The sequence below is a fragment of the Medicago sativa genome, chromosome 6, assembly GCF_051527215.1.
Source record: "Medicago sativa cultivar Bolivia chromosome 6, Bolivia_mono, whole genome shotgun sequence".
Taxonomy (NCBI): domain Eukaryota; kingdom Viridiplantae; phylum Streptophyta; class Magnoliopsida; order Fabales; family Fabaceae; genus Medicago; species Medicago sativa.
In genome coordinates this window covers 90,082,897-90,108,859 of record NC_140754.1, presented here as the reverse complement: position 1 = coordinate 90,108,859, position 25,963 = coordinate 90,082,897, and the positions used below count along the sequence as shown (strand labels likewise).

Genomic DNA, 25,963 nt, shown 5'->3' with positions numbered 1-25,963 from the left:
GTTGTCCTGAATAGCCTATCACCGTTAGATTATCAACTGTTACAATACATGGATGGATGGAATACAATGTGGATTTATGCTACACTTACTTTAACACGGTTGTGATATGGTCATGAATTGCTTTCTCGGGACAAATAGCATTTTCCTTATTACAATGTATATTGCTTCTGGATATATGTTAGTTAATCGCATTCCTCGAGTCAATGCTAACAGTTTTTTACTGCATCATTGTTAATTTTGTCTCTGAAGAATGGATCGAAAAGTGTGTGATGAATCTGTGAAAGATGCTTAGGATTTCAAGTGTGAGAAGATTGTCCAAACGGTTCATAAATTAATTGCATATATGTCCCCCTCCAGAGAATAAGACTGAGCCATTATTACCCATCAATTTCAATGATCCACAATCCCAGCTTCCAGAAAAATATTAATTTATCCTTTATGAGGTAAAAAGATGATTGTTATACTTGTTAGATAAATTTCAGTGAAAAGTAGAGATAGAAAAACAATTACTGCACATAATCACAATTCCATCACAAGCCAAAATGAAAAGATGGTTGCATTGCAGTTGTTAGTGGTCTGACTAGCAGAACTAGTGTTTCCATCCTTTGGAGTGACAATGCTCTAAAAACCCAATGAACTGAAAAAAAAAATTCGTTTAGTTAAGAGCAATGATAGGTTGACCACCCTATCTGGCATACACCTCTTATACCTGCACACACAAAAGTAACATGTGGCGACGTGGCCCCCACATACTCACCAACTTTGTCTCTCACTCTCTCTTCTCCCTAGTGCCACATAGGGTGTAAAAGGAGGTAAGAAAAAAGGGTGGCAACTTATAATTAATCTTTAGTTAACACCTTAAAGAAAATAGAGAAATGATATTTGAACATCCATTTAGTGACAACTTTTGCAACAACTTTCTCTCTCATACTCACATTACTTTTTACTTTATCTCTCTATTGCTATGGTTTCCGTGACAATACCACTTTTTTCTTTGTAAAATATGGTTGTCAAATAAGTTGTCACCAAATTGGTTGTTCAAATAACACTTCTCAACAAAATATAAAACTTTTCTGCCCACGCATCTTACTTCCATCTTCAGTCCAACATGCACCATATCCATCAGCAACCCTTATTTCAAAGACAACTCTGTGTGGTGCGCCAACGTGTATATTCATCCAACAATAATGCGCTATTAAGTTGTTAATAACATCCACTCCTAGCTATTTTTATTAGAATGTGGAAAGTCCTCATGAGTTTAGCTCAGTTGATATGAACAATGCATAATATATGCAAGTACGGGGGGTTCGAACCACACCACACAAAAAAATGTGGAAAGAACATTGAAAAACACAGGATAAGTAAAAAAAAATGTGATCAACTTGTTAGAGAGGGAGAGACGACAGTGCTAGTGACACATTATTAGTATACTTGCTGATGTAAACAATGTGATCTCCCAATTTTCTTTGCATATCTTCACATCCATGAATGTTTTATCTCTAAAAAACATCAATGACTTCTGCGCCCACCACTCATGTACCGGTTGGACAAACTTCACCCTTTCCGTGGTCTTCGTAGCGGCCCCACCAACTCTAGATGGCTGAATTTTATGGGGAATCAACCCGACTAACACATGAACTGGGGTAGAAGTGATTGTTCCGTTTAAAAATAAAAAAGTGTACATTTTTTACTGAAGGAAAGGATAATAGTTATTATACATATATAATCATCATATATTTAAGATTAAGAAAAAAAGCATTGAAACTTGTTGTATTTGTTAGTGGCACATCTTCCCTCAATTATTTTAAGGACATCTGCAAGCAATACCATTATAAGACGTACTAGAATCAAAGTCTAGTTATAAGGATTATGGAGTGATGAATATAAGATCTTTTAGTTGTGTATAAAAAGGTTCTTGAACGTTAACATGTAGTACAAATAAAACACTTCAAAATATATTGAAACAAAAAAGAAACATCATATATGTTACATTGAAACCAACCTAATCATAGATAAACCAACCTAAACAAAAAAGAAACATCATATATGTTGCATGGGTCAATTTTCAAATTCATTGGCCATCATGTCTAAATTTAAGCCTTCCTCTAAAATACTTCCACTCTTTTTCTAATGAAAGAAAAATTCATTATATACTCTCTCTTATGCTTCACTTTCATCATCTTCATTCCCTCACCTAAAACCCTAAGCTCTATTGTATTTTCTTTGCATATCTCCACATCGATGAATATATAAGGATTAAACAAGGATGAGAACTTCTAGTATTAACATCTGTGTAAGATTTAAGGTATATGGATTTCACATCCATGAATGTTTTATCTTTAAACACAACAATCACGTCTGTCTCCACCACTCATGTGTCGGTTGGGTTTATTCTCCATGAAATACAAACCCTCTGAAGTTGGCGGGGCTGCTACGATGACCACCGTGAGGGTGGAGTTTGTCGGGTTGTATGCGTAGTAAATGGAGGAATTTAACCCAAACTAAATTCCTCCCTCCACTACACCTACAACCCAACAAACTCGTCCCTCTCAGAGATCTTCGTAGCAGCCCCACCAACTTCAGATGGCTGGATTTCGTGGGGAATAAACCCAACGGAAACATAAACGGGGTAAACATGATTGTTGCATTTAAAGACAACGATAATGGCTATGAAATCAATTTACCTTAAATCAACCATTACCTCCAAATATGAATTTAAATGAAACATAAACAACAACTAGAATGGTAAAAAACTTTAACCAAATAAAACATCCAATTGAAGAAAAAGCAAAACCCCATAAAACAATTCAAAAAAACAAAACAAAAAAAAAAACGAGAAAATAAAGAAAGAAAAACAACTTAAAACTCATCTCAAAATCCAACTTCCCCATTCAAATGTACCATAAAAAATTGAAAAACAAAGGTGTGATTACTAACCTGCCATATAGTATTTAAAGTCAGAAATATGCTTCATTCAATCGACAATTTTCTTGCCAACCTCCCTTCCACTTACGTTCCATCCCGTATTATTTTGTTTCACCAAAAGAAGAAAGTGGCGGTAATAGCTTACCATGGTGAGTTCTGAATTATAGAATTCAATCAACAAAACGAAAATCTTTAAGATCATTGTAGAATCATGCCATAGCTCTATGAGCATTTTAGATAATTTGAATTAAACATGATATTGATGGTGCCGCCTTACATCTTAATAAACTACCACGAACGAAAAAATGGTGAGGTAGTTTAAGACGCATTGATCGCTATTAGAGAATAAAGAAGAAGATGTTAGTGCAGTTACTTGATATACAAGTAACTGTGTTTAGTTCATTTAGACAAATTACATGATTCACAAGTAACTGTATCAGTATGATAATAAGAGTGATTAGCATGTTGATTAGGAGAAGTGTAACACTATATATACTCCTTGTACATGTTAATTCAACTATGAGAAATGAGATTTATTCATTTTGCACATTTCATAACACGGTGTATTTAAGGATATATAACTGATAAGAATAATTTGTGTACAAGAGGATAACAACCCAGAATTTTTGTAAGAGAGTATGGTGTATAGGATTTCTTGTAAGAGTTTTTTTTTTTTTTTTTCCTCTGGTGACCATAGTGTAAAACTACTCAAATAAATAGAGGTAACCATATATGACTATTTCAATATGAGAAAAATGAGGGATGTACACGATGAGTTTTGATGAGAAAATTCGGCCTTTGACCCCCAAAAAAGTGAAACTAACACCATGAATTTGGGTTTATCATTGTTTATGGTCCACCATTACTTTTTCATGGTCCATAGTCGGTAACTAACACCATTTTTTTATCAAAGATAAAAGTATCTAAGCATTCTTGGTTAATGTAGTCAGGCCGTTCCTATGAAATAGGAGGCTTGACTCTCTTTTTAAAATAGGTCCCCTAAAATAAAAACAATTTTTTGTGTGTAGGTAAACTTCATTAAAAAAATCAGAATTAGAAGAACTTCTAAACATGAAACGAAATAAAAAAATATATAAGTGAAAGAGAGGTGAAATTTACCTAACGGTGTCGTTTGGATTTATCATCCCTCCGGTGTTGGAAAGTGGAAACAAATGGTTCATGCGAAAAAGAAATGATTGTTGATTCTTTTTATTGAAATAGTTTTCCAAATTGACTGATTGAGTGATTATATAAATTGGGGGTGGTTTGGTAGCATCAGATTTATGTCCAAAGGCAGGGGCGGATCTCTTTGGAGACCCCCAGGTGCCATGGTATCCCCTAACTTTACTATATATCATATTAGGCCTGTTAATAAAATATGTTTCACTTGGTCGCAGTGGAAAGATGTCCAAAGGCAGGGGCGGATCTCTTTGGAGACCCCAGGTGCCATGGTATCCCCTAACTTTACTATATATCATATTAGGCCTATTAATAAAATATGTTTCACTTGGTCGCAGTGGAAAGATGGCTTGTCTTTCAGCAAAATGTCGCGGGTTTGAGCCCCACAGTCGCTTATTTTTAATAATTCCACCGCAATAATTTTATTAATTTTAATCAAAAAAAGTGTTCCTCTGAGGAGTTGAACCGGCACCCCCTCACTATGATCAAAAGGAAAACTAACCACTTGACCTGTTATCTACTCATTGTTTTTACTTGAAACCGTTTAATATATAATACATACATTTTTGGCACCCCAAATAATTTATTCAAGATCCGCCATTGTCCAAAGGAATATTAGAGCCTAGAAAAAACTCAAACATGTACCGAAGAAAGAAAAAGAAGTAACATATATATTTTTTTATTTAAGTGGGGTGTGATATTAGACTTAATTTATTTTTTTGAGTCCCATAGGTTTTGGAGGCCCGACTTGGTTGAGCTTCTTGCGCACCCCAAGGCCGGGCCTGAATGTAGCTCTTATACGTGGTTGATTATATAATGGATGATTAATAAGTTGCCACATATTATGATACCAATTAATTATTTATTGAATGTAATTAATCTCATATTTAGAAATTAGAATGTCACATATTTGTATAGTATTATCTGGACAATTCTAAAATGACTAAATTGACTCACATTATTCAATATTTAAGGGACTAAATTGACATTCTAAAAGTTGGTAAGATTAAATCAATTATCAATTATAACTTAAAATTTGGAGTATCAAAATGTTTTTTTTTTTTTCCGTAACACGCTCCCTACATCACTCTTCACCTACCCTCTATGCAAATTGATTCAACCTCTTTTCATGTAAATTGTGCCTTTCAACCTCTCTTCACTTTCCTTCAAAAATAAAAAGCCTCTCTTCACTTACTCTATGCACAACCTCCCGTCACATTCAATACAAATCTCTATTCTACCTCTCTTAACCTATATACTCCTTTCGACGTCTCTTGAGATACAAACAATCTCCATTCATTCGTTCTCTCTCAAAAACCTAATTGTTCATTTTAAATTTCATTTATCCAAAGGGAAATATATCTCTCTCTATTATATCTATTATATAAATTGCTCCATATTTTAACCAATGATGATATTTTAGTACTAACAATAGTGACTTGCAACTACATTTGATTACATGAGTGTATGATGTAAATCTCAACAATCCCTCCATAATTTGTTTACGGTTCACGACTTTCACCGTCAAACTTTAAACTAATTGGTCAGACAAGGTGTGAATTGTAAACAAATGTATAGGGTTGTATGTAGAGATACATATTACATTGAGAAATTTGTACAATCACTTTTTAATAACTTTTGTGATAACTTTCTCTCTCATACTCATGTTATGTTTGCCTCTTCAAAAAAAATACTCATGTTATGTTTTTATTTTCTCTCTCTTGCTTTGGTTTTTGTTTCAATTCCTTTTTTTCTTTGTAAAATTATGGTTGTTTCAAAAGTTGTCAATCAAATGGTTGTTCAAATAACACAACAATACATTTATAGATACAATTGTGAGCCATTCTTGCCCCAATAATCACTGACAAGGGTTTCATATATGATTTCAAGCAAATGGTTGGCAATCAAATGGTTGATTTTATTTAATTTACATTTGTAACTCGCTTGTTCAAAAAAAAATTTACATTTGTAACTCACTCACTTATTAGCTTTGAGAAAAAACCTACAATGGGTTTTGCTACATTGGACCGTATGTGTGGTAAACCATTATTTTTTAACAAAATTGTTTCAAAAATCCCTAAAAAAATAACTTGTTTCAAAAATAAAATTAATAGAAAACAATTGATAAATTACACAAAATTAAATGAAGCGATTCTTAGTCAGATATATTAGCATTTGTGTCTCTAATTTCATAATTTTTTTTATCTTAAATTCTCATTGAGTGATTATTTCTTTTATTTAAGTAGTGGACAGTGTTTCAAACCGTTGCAAAAAGTGTTAAGCACTAGGCAATTGAATTATATAAGTTAATCTTAATATTTAACAGCATTTTTAGCCCCCTAACTTTCCCAAAGTTGCGATTTTGGCCCCCTAAGAGAAAACTACAAAACCGCCCCCTACGTTTTGCACATGTGACAGTTTTAACCCCCAAGACCAATTTTGACTCGGTCTACGATGACGTGACACCTTAAGTGAGGTGCAACATGTTATTTTTTTTTTTTGTCTTAGGGGGACAAAACTGCTACAGTTGCAAAACTTAGGGGGCGGTTTTGTAGTGTTTTTTCTTAGAGGGCCAAAATCGCAACTTCGTGTAAGTTAGGGGGCGAAAACTGCTATTAAGCCTAATATAAATTATGGTTTATTGTGTTAAACATAAGTCAATTGATGAATATGTGTGATTGGACTATTGTTTTTAAAACGAAACGTGATGGATTGGACCATTTAGCTAAGCCCAACGAGAGGTCCATGTCTTCAACTATTTAGCTATTTAAATGGCATCCCATCATACGGTTAAGTATTCTGACCAGTACAATGAAATCCTAAACCCGAACGGCGATGAGGGTAGTCATTCCTCTCATACTTGTTGGCAGATGTCGTTGATGAACCTAAATATAAAGGTACACAATTTCTTGTTCCTCCTTTATTACTGATTATATGCTATAATTTGTATCTATTGATATATGACTAAGTATTAAAACTTACCAAAAAGATCTTGCGACACCCATACACTCGACGTTGTTTAATCATCACAATGTTTCTTTTGTCACAGTTTGAACCGTCGCAAAGTGCATTTTTTCTTTTGTGCTAAATGTTCACTTACTTATTACAATTTTCTTTTCATTTCTATCTTCCCTGATTCAAATAGCATAAGTTACTCTTATCACTCCCACACCTAAAATCAAGTTAACTGTGCCTAACCTCCCAACTAATATTCAATTACCTATTACTAGTTACAACCAACTAACTAATTACATATATATAACAAATTATAAAAATCAAGTATGTAAAAAATGGAAAAAGAAACTCACATGATATTTGATTATGAGTTAATACTCTCCTTCGTCTTTATTTGTCATACCATCACTATAACATTGATTAAGAAATATGGGATGTTGGTGGGACATTTTAACGAAGATGGATGGATTCAGGGGAAACATTTATTATCATGTTGTGGTTATTAAAAATTGAAAGGTTTATTCACATAACTTTTATTAATTTTTTTTTGACAAAAACAAAACGATGTTCATTCATTTGAATCGATAGAGTACATCAGATACAAATATCGCTAAAAACGTAAAGGGTGGATCTGCGAACAAACTCACAGCACCCAAGTTAATAGCATAAAACGGCAAAATGCCTACAAATAATATGATAAAACCTAAGTCACCAAAATTCACATGCTTCCGGATCTGCAACGTTGACGCCCAAATCATTAGTTGAATTTGTAATTGACTGATGCCGATCTTTCAATAGGAACTCAACGAACACCGCGACAAGACGCAAAATCAAACGCCGCACAAGACGACGAACAACATAACGTCGCACTTAGACGACGAAATCGCAATAAAACACAAGAAAAAACTTGATATATGTGAAAACCACTTATTTAGATTGAGAGAAGATGGAAAAAAGAGGTAGAAGGGTGATTTTAGGTCAAAAAATGACCTAAAACCACCTCTCCTCGATGAACGAAGGAGAAAGAAAGTTTAGAGAGAAGTTGGTGTTTCTCTCACTAGAAAACTAGGGCCGGCTAATCTACTGGTAATTATCAATTCTTTTTGACAGGAAAAATTAACTACCCAAATTTATTTAATCATAACTTTTATTAATGAAAAATATATATTTTCGGCAAAAATATTATTTGGAAAATAGAGACATATACCAACGGATAATGCGGTCATATATCAACGGAAACACGTGGTGGATAAAGATATTAAATATGTGTAATTAATCGTGTCAGGTCCAACAGCTCGATATTTTACAAACGACCATCATGGTGCAAAAACCATTAGGGGATGTACGTTTTTGTTTAACTCAATTATGAGCATATAATTGTACTATAAGCTAATAATTGTGGGAACTCTTTGTATTATTATGCACCTTGGTCAATCATTAGGTTGAATAACGTGTTTATGTTATTGAACCTAATGTTTAAGTAAGGTGCATAATAATACAAAAAGTTCCCACAATTATTATAGCTTATAGTACAATTTGTATATGCTCCTAATTGAGTCAAACAAAACCGTACATCCCCTAATGTTTTTGCACCATGATGGTCGTTTGTAAAATATCGAGCTGTTAGACCTGCACAATCCCAGTCGATGCAAGAATTTCATGAACATGATACCATGAATACCCTTGTAGTGTCAAAAGTAATCGTATTCCTGAAATCAGTTGTACGAATAGGTACCATTTGCATTCCATTCATGCTGCCAAAATATAAAATTATATCTTTCGTAGTTAGGCCAGGTCATTCATGGTGTTCCCAAACCTATTAACCTATAATATATGTTAGATAGATTCAATTACTGGGACTGTACCAAATTATATGTCATATTCTAGCAAAAAAAAAATTAAAAATTATTCCAGGTTATATGTGATTTTACAATATCAATGAATAATTAATGTTTATTTTCTCATTATGTCGTTTACGTTATCTTTTTCCAATTCTTTTAATTTATGTTTTGCATACCATTAATCAATGATATTTTTGTAAAATAATTCATAATTACTCTTTTATTTACAAAATTAATTATATTTCTTAATACATGTGAAAAAAAACTAGAATGTCATGTAATTCAGAACAGAAAAAGAAACATTGTGACAGTTCAACAACATCGAGTGTAGCGTGTCGCAATATCTTTTTGCAACGGTTTGAAACATTGTCCACTACTACTGTCTTTTACTCTTTTTATCACAACCCATTTCAATTAATTGGGGAGCATTTATTTTAAATATTTTTTACCCTCGTTTTCTACACAATTAGAGTAAAGATAAATGTCACCGTGAGTTTGATTCAGTTGGTAGTGACAATGCATAATATATGCGTCCGAGGTTCAAATCTCGGCCACCAACAAAAAAAGAGTAAAGATAAATCTTTAAATTTACATTTTGATATTTATCTTCTAATAGTAACTAAAAAATTATCTACATTTCAATCTTTCATTTCTTTCAATTATGTTGTTTTTTTCAAAAGAAGGTCAAGTTTTTTTTTCATAAAAAAGGTCAAGAAGGTCAAGTTTATAACTATCATTTTTATTATATATCATTTATCTCTTTATAACACAGTTATCACATACCATCTTTATGGGATGAATGATCTATGACCCTTTGCTTATCTTGAAAGGGATAAGCGGAATGCACGCATATTCAATAGAAGATAATCAATCCCTAAAAAAAAAAAAATATGATAATAAAAAAAATTGATGTTAAAAAAAGATTTATAGCGGAGCTTTGTCCCGTACCTTTCACCGGAAAAATAGTTATTGTTTCAATTGAAAAAGCAATAAGAAGAATATGAAAATATGGTTGCCTCAATGTTGTTGCTCGCGTCGCTAATGCCAAGGTTTCAGAGAGTATGATGTAGAATTGGTAAGCCTCCCCCCCCCAAAAAAAAAATAATTCGCAAGTCTACGGTGGTCGGGGTTAACCATCCTGGACGTAGCAAATCTAGGTTGCACCATGATTCAAAGTTATATCTTGTTGATATGTCTTTAATCGGATCCATTTCGATTTGGGTTGGATATTTTGTTTGAACTGAAAATGCTATCAAAATTTAAGAAAAAAGTTATATTATGTATTAGTTTATATTTATTTGGATATTACTTTTTCCACCCTATTAGTTTCTCATGCGCCATATTTTTTTACGAAAATACCCTTGTTTCAGATTATATAATCCAAATGTTCTTTTGTGATTTTCAGATTATAAAATCCGAAATATGAAAACTTTATAAGCAAGAATCATAATCTCTGTCAATTCAGTAGTTTTGAACTTTGCTTTTAAAAATGACCTTAAAAAAATGATAAAACATGTCAAATAAAATCAAGGAAAATACCACCAAAAAATTCTAAAAATCAAAGAAAACTAATGCAATTTTTTTTTTGGATTTTTCTGAGTATGAAAAATAAAATAAAAATGAAACATGGGTGAAAATGATGGAATTTTTGATTTTGAGGGGTGGAGTTCCGTAAGAAGTCTCTTTTACAGGAGTCATAATCCTTGATTTTTTTTCTTCTGATTTTCTAAGCAAGTTTCGAAGCAATTCGGCCAAAATAGCCTAAAAATCAGATTTTTTTACTGAGACTCGACGGGAACACCTAACAATGACCTGAAGCACAAGGAGGGGGTTATGAAGGTAAGTATAGTTCATAAACTGACTATTCCTATCTCAAACAGACTCAGTCTTTGTACTGATACAGTTTGGATTATATAATATGAACCAAGTTTTCCTAAATTCTTGGCAGACGAGGGGTGTGTATGGAGTGCTTGGATTTTATAATTTGAAAAAAATATGAAACATGCCCTGTTATAATGGGGGTTTTCGATTATATAATCCAAACAGATGAAAAACTCATTTTCCACCAAAAAAACAAAGTGAAAACTCATTCGGATTCTATAATCTGAAAATCCTTCAGGGCATTTTTGTAAAACAAATAAAAAATTAAGGCGTGTGAGAAGACCGACCATATGGTAGAAAAAGCAATAGCCTATTTATTTTATCCAAAATAATTTTTGGCCTTTACTTTTCTCATCCAATGCATTATACACCCTATTTTATTATGAAAATACCCTTTACTCGGATTATATAATCTAAACCATGTTTTGGATTATAAAATATGAACTCATGTTATATATAACTCTAAAGCATAAAACTTCCCTCATTTCAACAGGTTCACTTTTGCCCAAAAACTTATCTCTCACTCTATGTTAGTCTATTTAGTGTCACAAATTTTTAGTCCATTTAGTGTCACAGATAAAAGAGCAAAACAAAAAATGGGAGTTAGTCTATTTTCTTGTTGAATATACATTACATCACTTGCTGTTGTCAAAAGTATTAGGCGCAAAACCGCGATCTATCAAGGCTGTTTAGAAAAGCCAGAAGATGTGGTGAACATGCCTGCAATGTGGCTATTCCCGCATCAAATCATCGACGGATTGGCTGAGGCTTCTTCAGTAGTAGGAAAAACTGAGTTTTTTTCTCAATGTGGTACCTCAATCTACCAAGGACCGACTAATCTGAGGGTCCAATACCACCGTCGTATTATTCATTCATTAAAAAACTATATTTGAACTTGGATGGAATCAGGGGTCTGCCTAATGATTTTTTAAAATAAGTGGGCCTAAATCAAGGTTGAATATAAGGGATCTTTTTTTATTAGAATATGTTGTTTTTTGGATTTCCAAACTATTGTATTTGGATTTCCAAATTCTATTATCTACCGAAGTTGTTACTAGGTTGAGTCACGACCAGGTCGCTCTCTTTAAGACGTTTCGTGGCACTACCCAAAATTGTGCAAGGTAGACTATCAACCACGCCGCCTCCAGGATAAAACAAGCCCAGCTACAACTGTGCGGTTAACTCCTGCATTGTAGAAAACCGTTCGAGAATTACACCTTCAAATATGGTACTAAGACCACTCTTTAATACTGAAACCACTTTAATATGGTATTATTACCATTCTATTATGGTGCTAAGACCACTCAAATATGGTGTTTCCACCATTCTAACCCTTAAGTTCTCCAAACTATCAATATGGTACTATGACCACTCAAATATGGTGATACCACCATTTCTCCTCAAATAGAAAAATATTTAAACAATTTATATACTGTTAAGATCATTCATAATTCCGACGGGACATTATTATTACGAAAGGGACTATGATCTTAATAGTACTCTTTATTCCGAAGGGACATATATTATCGAAAGGGACTATGAACTTAAGACCACTCTTAATTCTGAAGGGACATTAAACCGAAAAGGGACTATGGTCTTAAGAACACTCTTAAAATATGGTTCAATCGATTGATCGAAGCCACTCGATACGGTACGTAACCGCTCTATTTGAAACCGAAAGGGACAGAAAGGAGTAGAAGCGGAAGAAACTTGTTAACACAAGTCGGAGGGAGAAGAGAAGAAAAGAATTCCCGACAACTCAATGAAATTCTTTTCGGTGTGTGGAATGCACTGTGTGAGCTCTCTATTTATAGAGAAAATTCACAACTAATAAGTGAGAAACTTTGGGAACAAGTAATACATTACTTTGTGATTAAGTAATTCACTTATTAGAGCTAGTACAAAAATATCTCAATTGAGTACTGAAATATATTAAATTTAGTACAAAAATATATTATATTATGTACCAAAATATTTTAGCAAAACTTGGGGACTAAGAAAGCACTTTCTAATAATGATTAAATTAATTATTTAATTTATCATTTTCAAATAATAAAATATATATCAATATATATTTTTTTTCTCTAGTGCTTATGTACCCCCATTAATTTGAGGTACACCCCCACTATATAAACACTACTAATGTGTGTGTTCCATCCGATGTGGGACTTCCACTTTTTTCAATTCACACAACACTAGTTCTACCCAACATGGGAATTTGTGTTTAGTCTTTTTTACTCAATTTCCACACATGTTCCAACAAAATATGAGGTCTTTTTGCTCGTAAAATCTAATGAAAAATGAGTTTCTTTGGGGGACCTAAAGCGAGGACTTTGATGGCCTTACCCTTAAACCAGCTCCGGATGGAATTGCATTTTTGTCAACAAGAAAAAACTTACATAGTTACATACACATTACTACATACTTTTTCTGTCTTCCTTGCAATTTTATTTTTCACAAAATCTCTTTTATTTGTTTCCACCTTCTCCCACTTCGGTGTTTCACATTGTTTGTTTGTTTTATTTTTCAAAGCCTGATTTGCTTTGTGTTTTATATTCCCATATTTTCCAGCCCTATAAAAGAAAGTATCATATTAAAATTGTTTTCATGCATAATTTTTTTACCAAATTATATCAATAATATTTTTGATGAATTTGAAATAGTTATAGCCATTTTTCGGTTCATGTCATTCTATAGTTTTATGAAAATAAAAAAAGAATAATAGCGGTAAATGATAGAAATGTCAAATGCACCAGAGTGCTTGATTTATTCTTTGGTGGCACGTGTATTGTTGCACTGTTCATTTGGTTCTTATTAAAAGAACGGTTATTCAATAGGTAATTTGAACATCAACGTTGAAGATCTGAATACATGAATATTCAAGTCCCTTTAATTTTATTATATTATTTATAGGTATTTTACAGTTATATGTTATTAACTTGGATGATGTGAATTTGTTCGCATATGATTTTAACGATGTTAAATGTTGTCCTCTTTTGAATGAAACTCCACTTATCTAAGTGAAGCTTGAATAACAATCGCTTATGTTAAAAGGTATATTTCCATCTCTTCGTATGTCTTATGTAAAAATGTACATTTTCATTTCTTGAGAAGTAAAATCGAGAGTAAATTTTTTTAAGAAGGCAAAATAAAATATATTACTACCAAACCACACCCTCCCCGCCACAATGCATGCTATAAAAGAGAGCTAAAGTAAAATCGAGAGTAAATCACACTTCCCTCTTATATACTTGAATTACAATCATTTCTCTTAATAATTAAATACGTATTATATTTTAATCCATTTTAACATAAATAAATATTTTATGATAACACTTAACTTTGAATCACTATTCAAGAAAAAATCATTCACTTGTGTTTATAATTTCAATACTAATGATAAGTAAATTTGAATATTTTATTATTAATTTAATGATTTAGATTTTCTGAAGAAAAAAAAAAGCATACATTTTTACAATGAATTGAGTAGTAAAATTGTTTATGATTAAATTTTTGTGTTAAGAAAATCATAATTTTGTTAAGTTAATCATTGAATTGGTCCTTGTTTTTGTAAGTTATTTTGAAATTAGTCTTCGACTATATTAATATTTTAAATTAGTTCTTGTATTTATTAAAAGTTTCTCAATTTTTTTTTTGATAAAATTAAAAGTTTCTCAATTATTTGCTCAAAAAAAAAATGTTTCTCAATTAGGTCACTATCTCTATGTTTTTGTTTCATGACGAGGATCTAATTGACAAACTTTTAATAAAGAGAGTGATTAATTTGAAATATTAATAGAGTCCGACAGTAATATGAGTCAGAGAATAATTTTAGAGTCACGAAGGACAAATTTGATGGTTTACCCTCTAATTTTTTTATTTTTTGTTTTTGTTTTAGTGTCTAATATTCATCTTTTTCAATCTGAATAATTGAGATCCAACCGACCTCTACCCTCTAATTTTCTTCTACTTGTCGACTTTTGCTTCTTCCTGCTACCTTCCATCTTTGCTACAAACACTTCTCCTTCTTCCTCCATTCCTTAATTTCCATCAGGTGATAATATATTATTATTTCTTAGAATTGTTTACCATTTTCTGCTTTACGCGCTTCTTTCACTACAGAGAACGTTCCTTGCTAGTAACTATAACCAATCTTCATTTTTTTTGATGAATACTTAGTTTAATTGATACCCTTTTGTTTATTTTGATCAATCCTCACAAAAAATTAGCACCCATTTCTTTTGATCCTAAAAAGTTTCCATTTTTTTTCAAAACCACACAATTATGAAGAATCTTTAAATTTTACCTTTTTAGATCACTTTAAGGTGACTTAGCTGTCAAATTTTGATACTGTTACTATCATTGTCAATACTTAGATCAATTTGTTTTTTTTTGTTTGTTTTGTGGAATGATTATTGGTGAGTGTGAATTTTCTATGAATTTGGGTTTGTTTAAGGTATTTTTTTTGTGTAATTAATGGATTATAGTTTATAAGCACTTTAGGTTAAGATTTCTTAATATGTTTTAATTAAGATGCTTAAATCTTAGGGCCACTTTGTCATAAGTAAAAATTAAAATTTTGTGGTACTTAACATAGATTATAAGCCGTGTCCGTCAGTGTTGTCAAATAGTGGCTATAGCAGTGTTATAGCACTATAGTGTAGCAGAATTTTAGCAACCGTAATAACTCTACGCTACACGATTTAGTATAGAGTATTGTTAAACAGTGGCTATAGCGTTGTAGCATAGCGTGGTTTGAACAATCTGCTATTTTATGCGATCTGCGATTGACAACACTGGTATTAGTGATGCCAATTTTCTCTTTTTTGTGTCATTGTTTTTCCCCTGATGAAACTGGAAAGAAAAACAACCCTTCATTAACAAAGGGTTTTAAGGAAAAGGGTAGCGATTTTGTGGCTGCGAGTTCTGCGAAGGCAATCAACAATGATCAAATGGTGTCTGTAGATTCTAAGGTTACAAGCGATAGTAAGGAGTCAGTTCCGGTGATTTCTGAGATACCAAGTAGTCATGGTGCTGAAGCATTGATGATTGACTCTAAGGTCCAGAACAACCAATGCAACATTAGTGAGAGTGAGATATTCAAGTATTCTGAACTTGAAGAAGCTACCAGTAACTTCGACACTAGTAAAATACTTGGGAACGGAGGCTATGGAACGGTTTACTCTGGTAAAAACATCCACTTTATTTCACTTTCAAGTTTGTAGTTAGATTCTGTTTTATATAGTGATCTATCAGCTTATGTATACAAACTTATGTAGAAAATGCTTTTTATAGTTGAAGAGAGGATCAAAATAAGAGTTGTCTAAGTTGTTTATATAAGAAAAACTGAAAAGTTTAATGAGTATATCATAATCTTTGATTATGAGCTGATTCATATTGTTGCACAAGTGTTTATGTCTATGTGATAAGATAAGTTCAAATAAACTCTTCTAAGCATACCTTCAGTACTAGGGAAACTACAATATTATGTTCATGCATGTTGAAATTTTAGAATTCGTTTTGACAAAAAAAGGTCATGCAGCGTTAGTGTAAACTAGTTTTTACATTGACGTCCAATGAGAATCTAGAATTTTGCTGTTATTTTTAAATTGCGGTTAGAAAATGGGCTTACATGGAAATATCATGAGTTCTCATTGGATGTCGGTGTAAACTGTTTGATACTGACAATGCATCTCCTTTAAAATCGTTCATTTTTATCTTGAATATGTAATCTATCCTTTCAATCAGTAACTGAGAAGACTCCCCTCAAATTTTTCTGGCATGTATCAGTATTCAATAAGACTTTTTTTTTCGTACCTATGATAGAATATGTGACAAACCCTTGGCTCATATATTGAATATGATGCTGAGAATTGGATAGTGAGTTATATCTTCTTACTCAATTTTGTTAATATCATATAGGAACACTTAAAGATGGGCGTCTTGTTGCAATAAAGCGCTTACACAAAGACAAGTTCAAGATGTTAAGGTTACATGATAATAAGCTTGAGGAGGAAACATTAAGAAAGTTCATCAATGAAGTTTCAATGTTAACTCGCATGAGGCACGAAAATCTTGTCCAACTGTATGGTTGCACCTCTCCTCAAACACGTGAACTACTTCTCGTGCAAGAATACGTTCCGAATGGAACTGTGTCTTCTCGTCTTCATAAACACAAGTTCCCGTGGTCTACTCGACTAAGCGTCGCATTACAAACTGCAAGTGCACTGGCTTATCTTCATGCTTCCAATGTTATCCACCGTGATGTGAATACTAGTAATATTCTACTTGACAAAAGTTTGAATGCAAAAGTTGCCGACTTTGGATTGTCACGCCTTGTCCCGCACGATGCCACTCATGTTACAACCGATCCTGCTGGAACTCTCGGTTATATTGATCCGGAGTATTACGAGCATTGTCATCTTTCGGATAAAAGCGATGTTTACAGCTTCGGAGTGATATTGGTTGAGTTGATATCATCTTTGCCTGCATTTAGCAAGGATGAAAAACAACCTTTTCTTTCTGATTTCGCTATGGATAAAATTCTTAAGGGACAACTCGAAAAGCTTGTCGACCCGACTCTTGGATTTCAATCAGACAATTGGATAAGTGAAACGGTAGGTGCAGTGGCAGAGTTAGCATTTGGCTGCTTACAACCTCAAAGAGACATGAGACCTTCCATGAGTGAGGTTTTGAATACTCTTGAGAGCATAAAAAGTGGAAGCTCTCAAAAAGCTCTTAAACGGGGTTCAAATAATTGTCATAATGCTACCAAAGTTCACATTGTGTCACGTTTGCCAGATGATTATTTTGAGAAGAAATAGCACCAGAGTTGGAATATTATATCTTTTTTGTTTCAGAATTTGAATATTGGTTGCTCATGTATACTAATTTCAACATTTATATATACTATCGGTATAAATACCAATTATTTATGTATGCTTTCAATTCTTTCATGGTACGATTACAATTCATATTGGTATCATCTCAAAAAATAAAATGAAATATAATAATATTTCCACCAAGAAGTGTTGGTGATAGCTTGAGTGGGCCTTTGGGCTGGTAACTTGTGGATCAGAGGTTGCTTGGACCCAACTCATCACTGTCCTCAACTGCAGCTTCTAATCAGGATGCTCAGAAAATTGCTCTTCTCCCTTCCAATATTGTTCATTCTTGTAATTATGCCCTACTTGAGTTAACTCACGATTCGGTTTTTTCAACGTGAGTTAACTTACGCTGGACATTTTTCAGCATGAGTTAACTCAAGTAGGCACGTGAATGAGTAAAAACAAAAGGGGGAAGAGCAATTTCCAAATTTTTAATATGCAATTGTTAGGATAAATTATTTTAGAAGCTTGAAGTAAATTTCATGTATATTTTTTGAAACAGTCAGAGCCGGCCCAACAAGTTAAGAGGCTTAAATCAAATTTTATAACGAGGTCTTTTAAAATTACAAAGAAAAAAAAATAACACAATGCTTATTAAAAACATAGTAAATCAAGTTTTGTTGAATCTAAGATTTGAACTTAGCGCCAAAAGGATTTGAGACCTTAAAATTGACCAACTAAGCTAGATAAATATTGATTATTAGCATGTCATATTATATATTTATAGCTAAATTGACTTATTTTGAAGCTTTTTTTAATCCAAAATCTTAAGGCCTAAAACCCTTGCTTGGGTGACTTGACTCTTAGGCCAGCCCTGAGTCAATGTTAGTTTTTATCCTTAAGGTGAGGATCAAACCTCTAAACTAAGTTTCTTTAAGCTCAAAGTTCCAATTACAATTAAAGTTAAATCTGTTTGGATTAGCTTATTTTAGAGCTTATGCAAAACAACTTATGCAAATAAATATGTCTATATGTATTATTTTAAAGTTTGTTAATGTAGTTTATGAAAAAACAGTTTATGAAGATATAATTTTCGTTTGTGAGAACTTATGAATTAAGATAAAAACTTATTTATTTGCATAAGCTCTTTTTCATAAGCTCAAAATAAGCTTAATCCAAACGAGGCCTAGATGTATTTTATATTTTCCTAAAACAGATGTATTATACATTTTTAATTTTATAGTTAACTTGAATATTATAAGTTTCTTTTTAAAATCGACGGTGTTGAATATTGATGAACATTCTTTAATTAGTTGTCTTATCCTAATATCCTTAAATAAAGTTGTGGTCCCTAGAAGCAATTAGGGTGACATGTTTGTCCAGAAGATAAATTGTACTCAATCAACTCAGACTTTATATGTACTAACTTATAATAAAATTTTCTATGAAAAAGAAGTTATAATCAACGGTCTTCTTAATTTGATCGGATAAGTTTTTAAATATATTATTATATGCACTGATAAAAAGTTTCAACTAGTTTTGGCATATATTTGTCTTCATTTTCTTCCTTGTTTTTTTTATCATAGTTAGGTTCACACTTCACGAAAGTTGACAGTATATATGGTGAGTTGTCTCATGTAACTAGCATTATTGTCTTTTGTTTTTGAGGTCGGCCCAAAAAGTATATAGATTAAGAATGATAATTTTAGCATGAAAAAAAAAAAAAGTTTGGTTAATACTACTTACCTTATTTGATATAAACAACTTCTTCTTCTTGAAAAAATTATGCAACTACATTAATCATTATGAAAGGTCGGGTAAATACAAAACGTAAGCAACTTAGTGTCTCCTTGAAGTGGCGTTTGATGAAGCAAAAACATATCTGCACACTATTCGATGTAAATCTGCCGTGATTTTAAGAAGTTAAGAATTGGAGCTTCTGCGTTAAAGTAGCTTTTTGCCGTGATTTCAGGCACAACGTGATTTGCGGCCTCTCATCCAAATATGCATTTACTCTTTTGCTTTCGATAAATTAAGTTAGTTACACCAACAATGAATTGATTCATGTGGTAAAAAATTTAAGCTCATTAAGCAAGTTACTTGTATTTAACATATGGAGGAAATTCTAGGAGTTGATGAATTAAGTAAGTTACTTATATTTAAAATATGTTTGGGATGCACTAATCTCTGATTTCTAACAATCACTTTGTTACATTAATTCCTAAAGATGTCCTCAAATATCTATATTGTGAAATCTAGTTGATGAATGAGTAAACTTTTTTTTTCTTTATTGAAAGTACATATAAATTAAACTTTCTTATAATTCATTCAATGAAAAAAGAAGATTATGAATTGTACTGAGTATTCCCTGACTTTCAGCAGCATCCGGAATATGCTTATGGTACACATGAATATGCTTGTAAATGTTGTCGGTTTTTTTTCTCCTTATTTTTTGTGTCTTGTATCTTTCCTTCATTAAACGTGACCATATTTGAGCAATAGTCGGTCTGACATTAAATATAGATATATCTCTTTTAAATGAGATTTAAATTTTTGTTTATCACATTATAGAAGTTTAACCTCTTCTACTAAACTCGTTTCCATTGATGATGTTGCGATAATGTGTCCAAAATATATGTTGTCATAGCTATAGGATGACATTGACATGGCAGAGTTCAACAACCCCAAACCATTGAGGGTCAGGGTCCCATATATTTGATAATCTCAGTGCAGATTGCCACATATCTTAGCCAAAATAAATTATACCATATACCCTCATCACTCACTTGATTGTTTTCTCTTATATAAGTTTTTATAGAAAAAAATGGGCACGTGATTTGGGACCATCCTTCAACCTGTTATCAAGCATTACCTCTCGGTTGAGACACAACATAGGCTTTGGCTTGATATCATTATAAATTGAGGAAATTACATTCACCTCCCTCAAGGTCTATGAAAATAACACTAACACCCCCTGTAGTTTTGAAACTTACATTAACCTCCCTTAAGTTTTCTTTAAATAGACAAACACCTCCCTTGCTATTAACACTGTTAATTTTTCCGTTAACTTTTTTGTAGTATATTCAATTAACTGTTAATGGGGGCAAACCTCCATTGTTGAACTTGAATTCATTCAAGAAATCAAATTCTAATTCAAATGTGTATCAGATCAAACATTCAATAAAAGGCATTCCAAACATTCAAGAAACCATAGGTTATAAATTTATATACTTAATTCATGGATAGGCATTAATTAATAGAATTTGAAGTTTGTTTTAAACACATAAATTTAAAATTTAGTTTACAACTAAAAAAAAGAAATACAAAACTCATCCAAGAGAAAATCTACACAATATATGTAGTTTTTTTTTTTTTAAAGAATGTAACGATAAAACTCATAATATTAAAATTGAAAAGTGGAGAATTATAGATACAGACCGGCGTCTCAATATATCAAATATATATTCATCCATTTATCATTTAATTTGAATTCAAGATACAAAAATATGTGTAAGTTGACTCCTATTATTAATTATTTGGCTTAATTAATGATTTGATCCCTAAGTTATTTGTTGGTTACATTTTGATCCCATAAGTTATTAACGTTACAATTTGGTCCCTTAAATTAGTATCTGTTAGCCAAATAAATCCTCACCGTCAGTCTTTTGCCAAAACGTTAAATAGGCACATGTAAACAGTGACGTTGACAACTTGCAATGTGTATCCACCTTAGACATTGGATTAACCGTTTTGACGGTGAGAATTTATTTGATTGACAGAAAATAACTTAAAGAGACCAAATTGTAATATTAATAACTTATGGAACTAAAATGTAAGCAACAAATAACTTATGAGACTGCATCATTAATTAAGCCTTATTATTTTGTGATGTTTTGATTAAACATTATGTCAAGACACTCTACGACTACGATAGATGTGACCTAGTTATCATTCAAACCTTAAATTGTTCACACTAGTGTAACAACCAGAAAAAAAAATATCTTTATACTTTTTTTTTAAAAGATAAATTATTTCTAAAATGTGATTTGTGAATTGTGATTTGTGTTTAGATGAACATTCATATTATTAATAAAATATTATAAAATGATTCATAATTTTATAAAATGATTTAAAATCAAAAAATAAGTACCTGTAGTTATCGTGGATAATGTATGTCTATTTATCAGTTTTAACTTTTCGATTTTTAAAGTGGGCTTCTATAAATCGGTGTTTGGATACGAGGTAAGTAAAATTATACCAATGATTCTATCCATCAAAATTTATACATTCTGTTAAACGATTCGTATTTAACTGAAACACATTAACCACGTAATGCAATCACTTGATTCATTAACCACGTAATGCAATCACTTGATTATAGTATAATTACACGTCAATATATATATTTAGTATTATAAATACTTTTTAAAAAATGTGTAAAGAAAATTCAAGCTGCACATATCAACATTTTCTAACTAACTAATGTGGACTCATTAAATTTAACTTTTTTTATATATTTTTTATACAAATTTATATTGGATGTCCCTTGTTGAGACTTTATATCTCAACTAACCTAAACTACAAAATATCATTCATATAAGGTTATCATTCATATTTTTTTTCTTTCAAAATATCAGTATTTTTTATTAGGGGTGTTCATGGTGCGGTTTGGTTCGGTTTTGAGCATAAAAATCATCCAAACCGCGAGATAAAAAAGCATGCGGCTTGGTTTGGTTCGGTTGATTTTTAAAATATCATCCAAACCAAACCAATGCGGCTTGGATTGGTTCAGTTGATGCGGTTTATCGCGAGATAAAAAAATATATTACATTAACTCTAATATTGCCACCTTGTTACAAAATAAACATAGAACATTTTATTTTGATGTTTACATGATAAAATATGACTATACAATTATACATGAATTGCATAGATCCTAAACTTTTATTTTCAATACCAACTATATAGTGTTCTGCCTTAATAGAGTCATGTATTATCTGTGTCATAAACTGACAGATCATACCACCAAAGTTATATGAGGAACTCCATCATCCAAAAATAACATTTCAATACCAAACAATTTTAGATATATGTATAACATAACATTTTAGTACCAATCAATTTTAAATATCAAAAAAAAAAAAACTTGAAGTTCAAAAAAAACATTACAATACCAATAAAAGTTATCTATCCAAAATAACATCAGTACCAAAATAACATTTAAGAACCAATAAAAGTTATTCTTGCGGTTTGGTTTGGTTTGGTTCGGTTTCTGAGATGCAAACCGTAAACAAAACCGAACCGCGCGGTTCAGTGCAAAATTCATCCGAATACATCCGAACCAAGTGCGGTTGGTTTGGTTTGCGGTTTTTCTATTGGGTTGGTTCGGTTTTGAACACCTCTATTTTTTATGCATAATAGTATAAATTTTAAGAAGCTTTTAAACATCAAAGAATATATGAAAAACAACCAAGATTGCGAAATATAATAAGTTTACACACACATTAATTTCTGTCATCTGATTTGAACACACATTTTTTTTCATCAAATTTTCTTGGTAGTGGCCGGGGTTTGAACCCCGGACCTTGCATATTTTATGCATTATCCCAACCAACTGAGCTAAGCTCACGATGACTTTTTCATCAAATTTGAACACACATATATGTAACTTGACTCCGATTGTTAATTATTTTGTGATGTTTAGCGTAATTAAGCTTATGTCATGAAGATAGCATAGATGTCTAAACAACTGATATGGTTAGAAATTCATCTCTTAATCTAAACAACTGATATGTTTATGATTCGAACCATTTTTGTGCATATAGTATATAATGTTTATATCAACTGAACTAAACCCACATGAATTAATTATTGTAGTCAACTTTAAACCTTAAAATGTTCATATTTATTAGACTATCTTTGTGTATGTTGGTTTTTTAAATAGTCAGAAGTACTCCAATAAAAAAAATTAATGGTCAAATGTACGATTATTTATTTAACTTATTCTCATAATGTAATTAATTCCTATGGTCTTTTTCTTTCAAAAAAAAAATATTTCCTCTGGTCTTTAATTTTATTTCCTCTGGTCTTGATTATTATTAACAAAAATTATTTATATTTCCAATTTCAAATATAGGCAATTTTTAACTATCTTGACTAGGTTTAATGCTGCTATATAGTCTATACAACACATAAATTGTTGAAATTTGGAAAAAAAAAATTAAAAAAAACTTATAGAATAGCACATTCTTAGTGTGCCCTGACCCTGGTGGTGACCGGAGCCGAACCCACCTAAACTTTTTTGTAACCAAAAAAAGAGCACATTCTTAGGCCAAAGCTTTTACCATAGGATCAAATTCTGAGGTTTAGTTCACAAATAAGTTAAAGTGTGATACATTCATCTATTTTAGTTATGATTGAAGTGAAAATTATTGATGGTAAATTCTAATGCAATTGCATAAAGACATACTCACTCTGATCTGTGTATAAGCAACACAAAAAAGTCCGATGGAAATATAAACAAAATTCTACTATAAATATTATATTTAATACCTCTATTTTAAATTTACCCTTAAATCAAATCTACCGTAAATATTCATATTCTAATGTATTTAACTCTTTCCAAAGCATTTCCAAAATAAAATTGAAAAGATGTGTACTCCAGTCATTATTATAAGCAAAATTTCATTTTTTTTATATACATTAAATAATTAATGTATTCAAAATTGCTTATAATAATGACTTGAGAAAGTATTTAGTCCACTTAATATGTGCATTTTTCAAAAAAAATTTATGTACTTATCTCTCTTTTAATTAAATTTTCAATTTTTTAAACGTTTCAAAATAGACTCTCTTTGTGGATGGGAGAATCAAAGATATCATTTAGACATTGTTTCTCTCACTCTTTTAATTAATCTCTCATCCAATTAACCCAAATACATACGCTAATGTCATCAGTGTGATCAAAAAACTATGCAAGCAAAATCCGAGTAATCAACATGCAGTAGACCTCATTATAATGTTTGGAAACACTACAATAGTCCTGATATATTATATTGGGTCATCCTAATCAATGTCATCAGACAATGGTTAAAGATTTAAAAATGAAAATACTTCCTCCGTCCTTTATATAATATAAGCACCCTTTGCCTATAATAAAAGGGTGTTTATATATAGGGACGGAGGGAGTAATTTATAAGTTTTATGTAAAAAAAGATGTTACTTTTTAAACTTTCAATGTCTTGAATACATCATTTCTAAGACAAAATTTCATTTTTAAACTTCTTAACAAATGTCTTTAGAGCACTTGTCAGCATTTCCCTGCTATATTACGGTTCTTTTCATGGATGATAATCATGATCCAATATTAATTCACTAGTCATTTAACCGTTAGTATATTTGCAACAAATGGCATTGGTAAGTAAATGACACGTTTTGTCCTTACTAAGTAAAAGTCCAAGAGAGTACACTCAGCTCAGTGAAGGGTATGATTAGATGGAATTTGTGGTATTTAGTGTCCTCTGCTAAATTTGCATGCTGCACGTGTCATATCCTTTATCATTCCACATGTCACATATTGATTTGTCTTTCACAAACCAAACCAACCAGGAGGTAATTTATTTAGATCAGTGGGGATGTCTTGACATTGGTCAGGTTTGCCATTAATGTAGTAAATTCTTGATTTGTATCATCTCAATTGTGAAAAATAATTGATAGAATTGTATAGATGATTTCACAATTAAAATATATTGAGCTTTATAATTTATAAAATTGTAAATATGGGTATTTTCAAAAAAAAAAATTGTAAATAGGGTTCAATATATTAAAACACTCAAGTTATCATTTTAAGTTAAAATAAACATAAAATATGGATAAAATATTAATATCTTACAAAAGAGTTGAATTCATCAACTAAAAAATATATATCCATATTTAATACTATTCAACACATTTCTTTTTTTTTTTTTAGCAATATATTCAACACATTTCAATATCAAAGAATCACATTTTTTTAATCAGGTATTTTCTGCGCTCAACTGCAGAGACTAATCCCTTAAGTGTTGTGGGACTCAAAATCTTAAATAACCGGTAAATTCTTTGTAAATTTTTTAACACTATTACATGTCTAATGCTGTATTTGAACTCAAAACCTCAAAACCTTAATTAAGCGAATTGAGATCCGTGTCATCCTATCCTATGTGAACCTTTGAAAAATATTTATTATTTTTTTTTGTCATAGAAAATAAATTATTAATTTTCCATGAAAATCACATTCATTGTAGTGACCCACCAATGTAAAAAACAGAAAATGTGAAAGAAATGGTAACATCCCCAATAGGTGACACCAATTTCCAT

General features: G+C 31.5%; 1 protein-coding gene across 1 annotated transcript; it reads left to right on the top strand.

Moving 5' to 3' along the window:
- Positions 1-14,738: 14,738 nt before the first annotated feature.
- LOC146918095 (LEAF RUST 10 DISEASE-RESISTANCE LOCUS RECEPTOR-LIKE PROTEIN KINASE-like 1.2) lies at positions 14,739-17,720 on the top strand. The gene is made up of 2 exons (XM_085719755.1): positions 14,739-15,968; positions 16,704-17,720. The coding sequence occupies exons 1-2, from the start codon at positions 15,590-15,592 to the stop codon at positions 17,603-17,605; spliced, it is 1,281 nt and encodes a 426-aa protein (XP_085575881.1). The 5' UTR covers positions 14,739-15,589; the 3' UTR covers positions 17,606-17,720.
- The last annotated feature ends 8,243 nt before the right edge of the window (positions 17,721-25,963 follow it).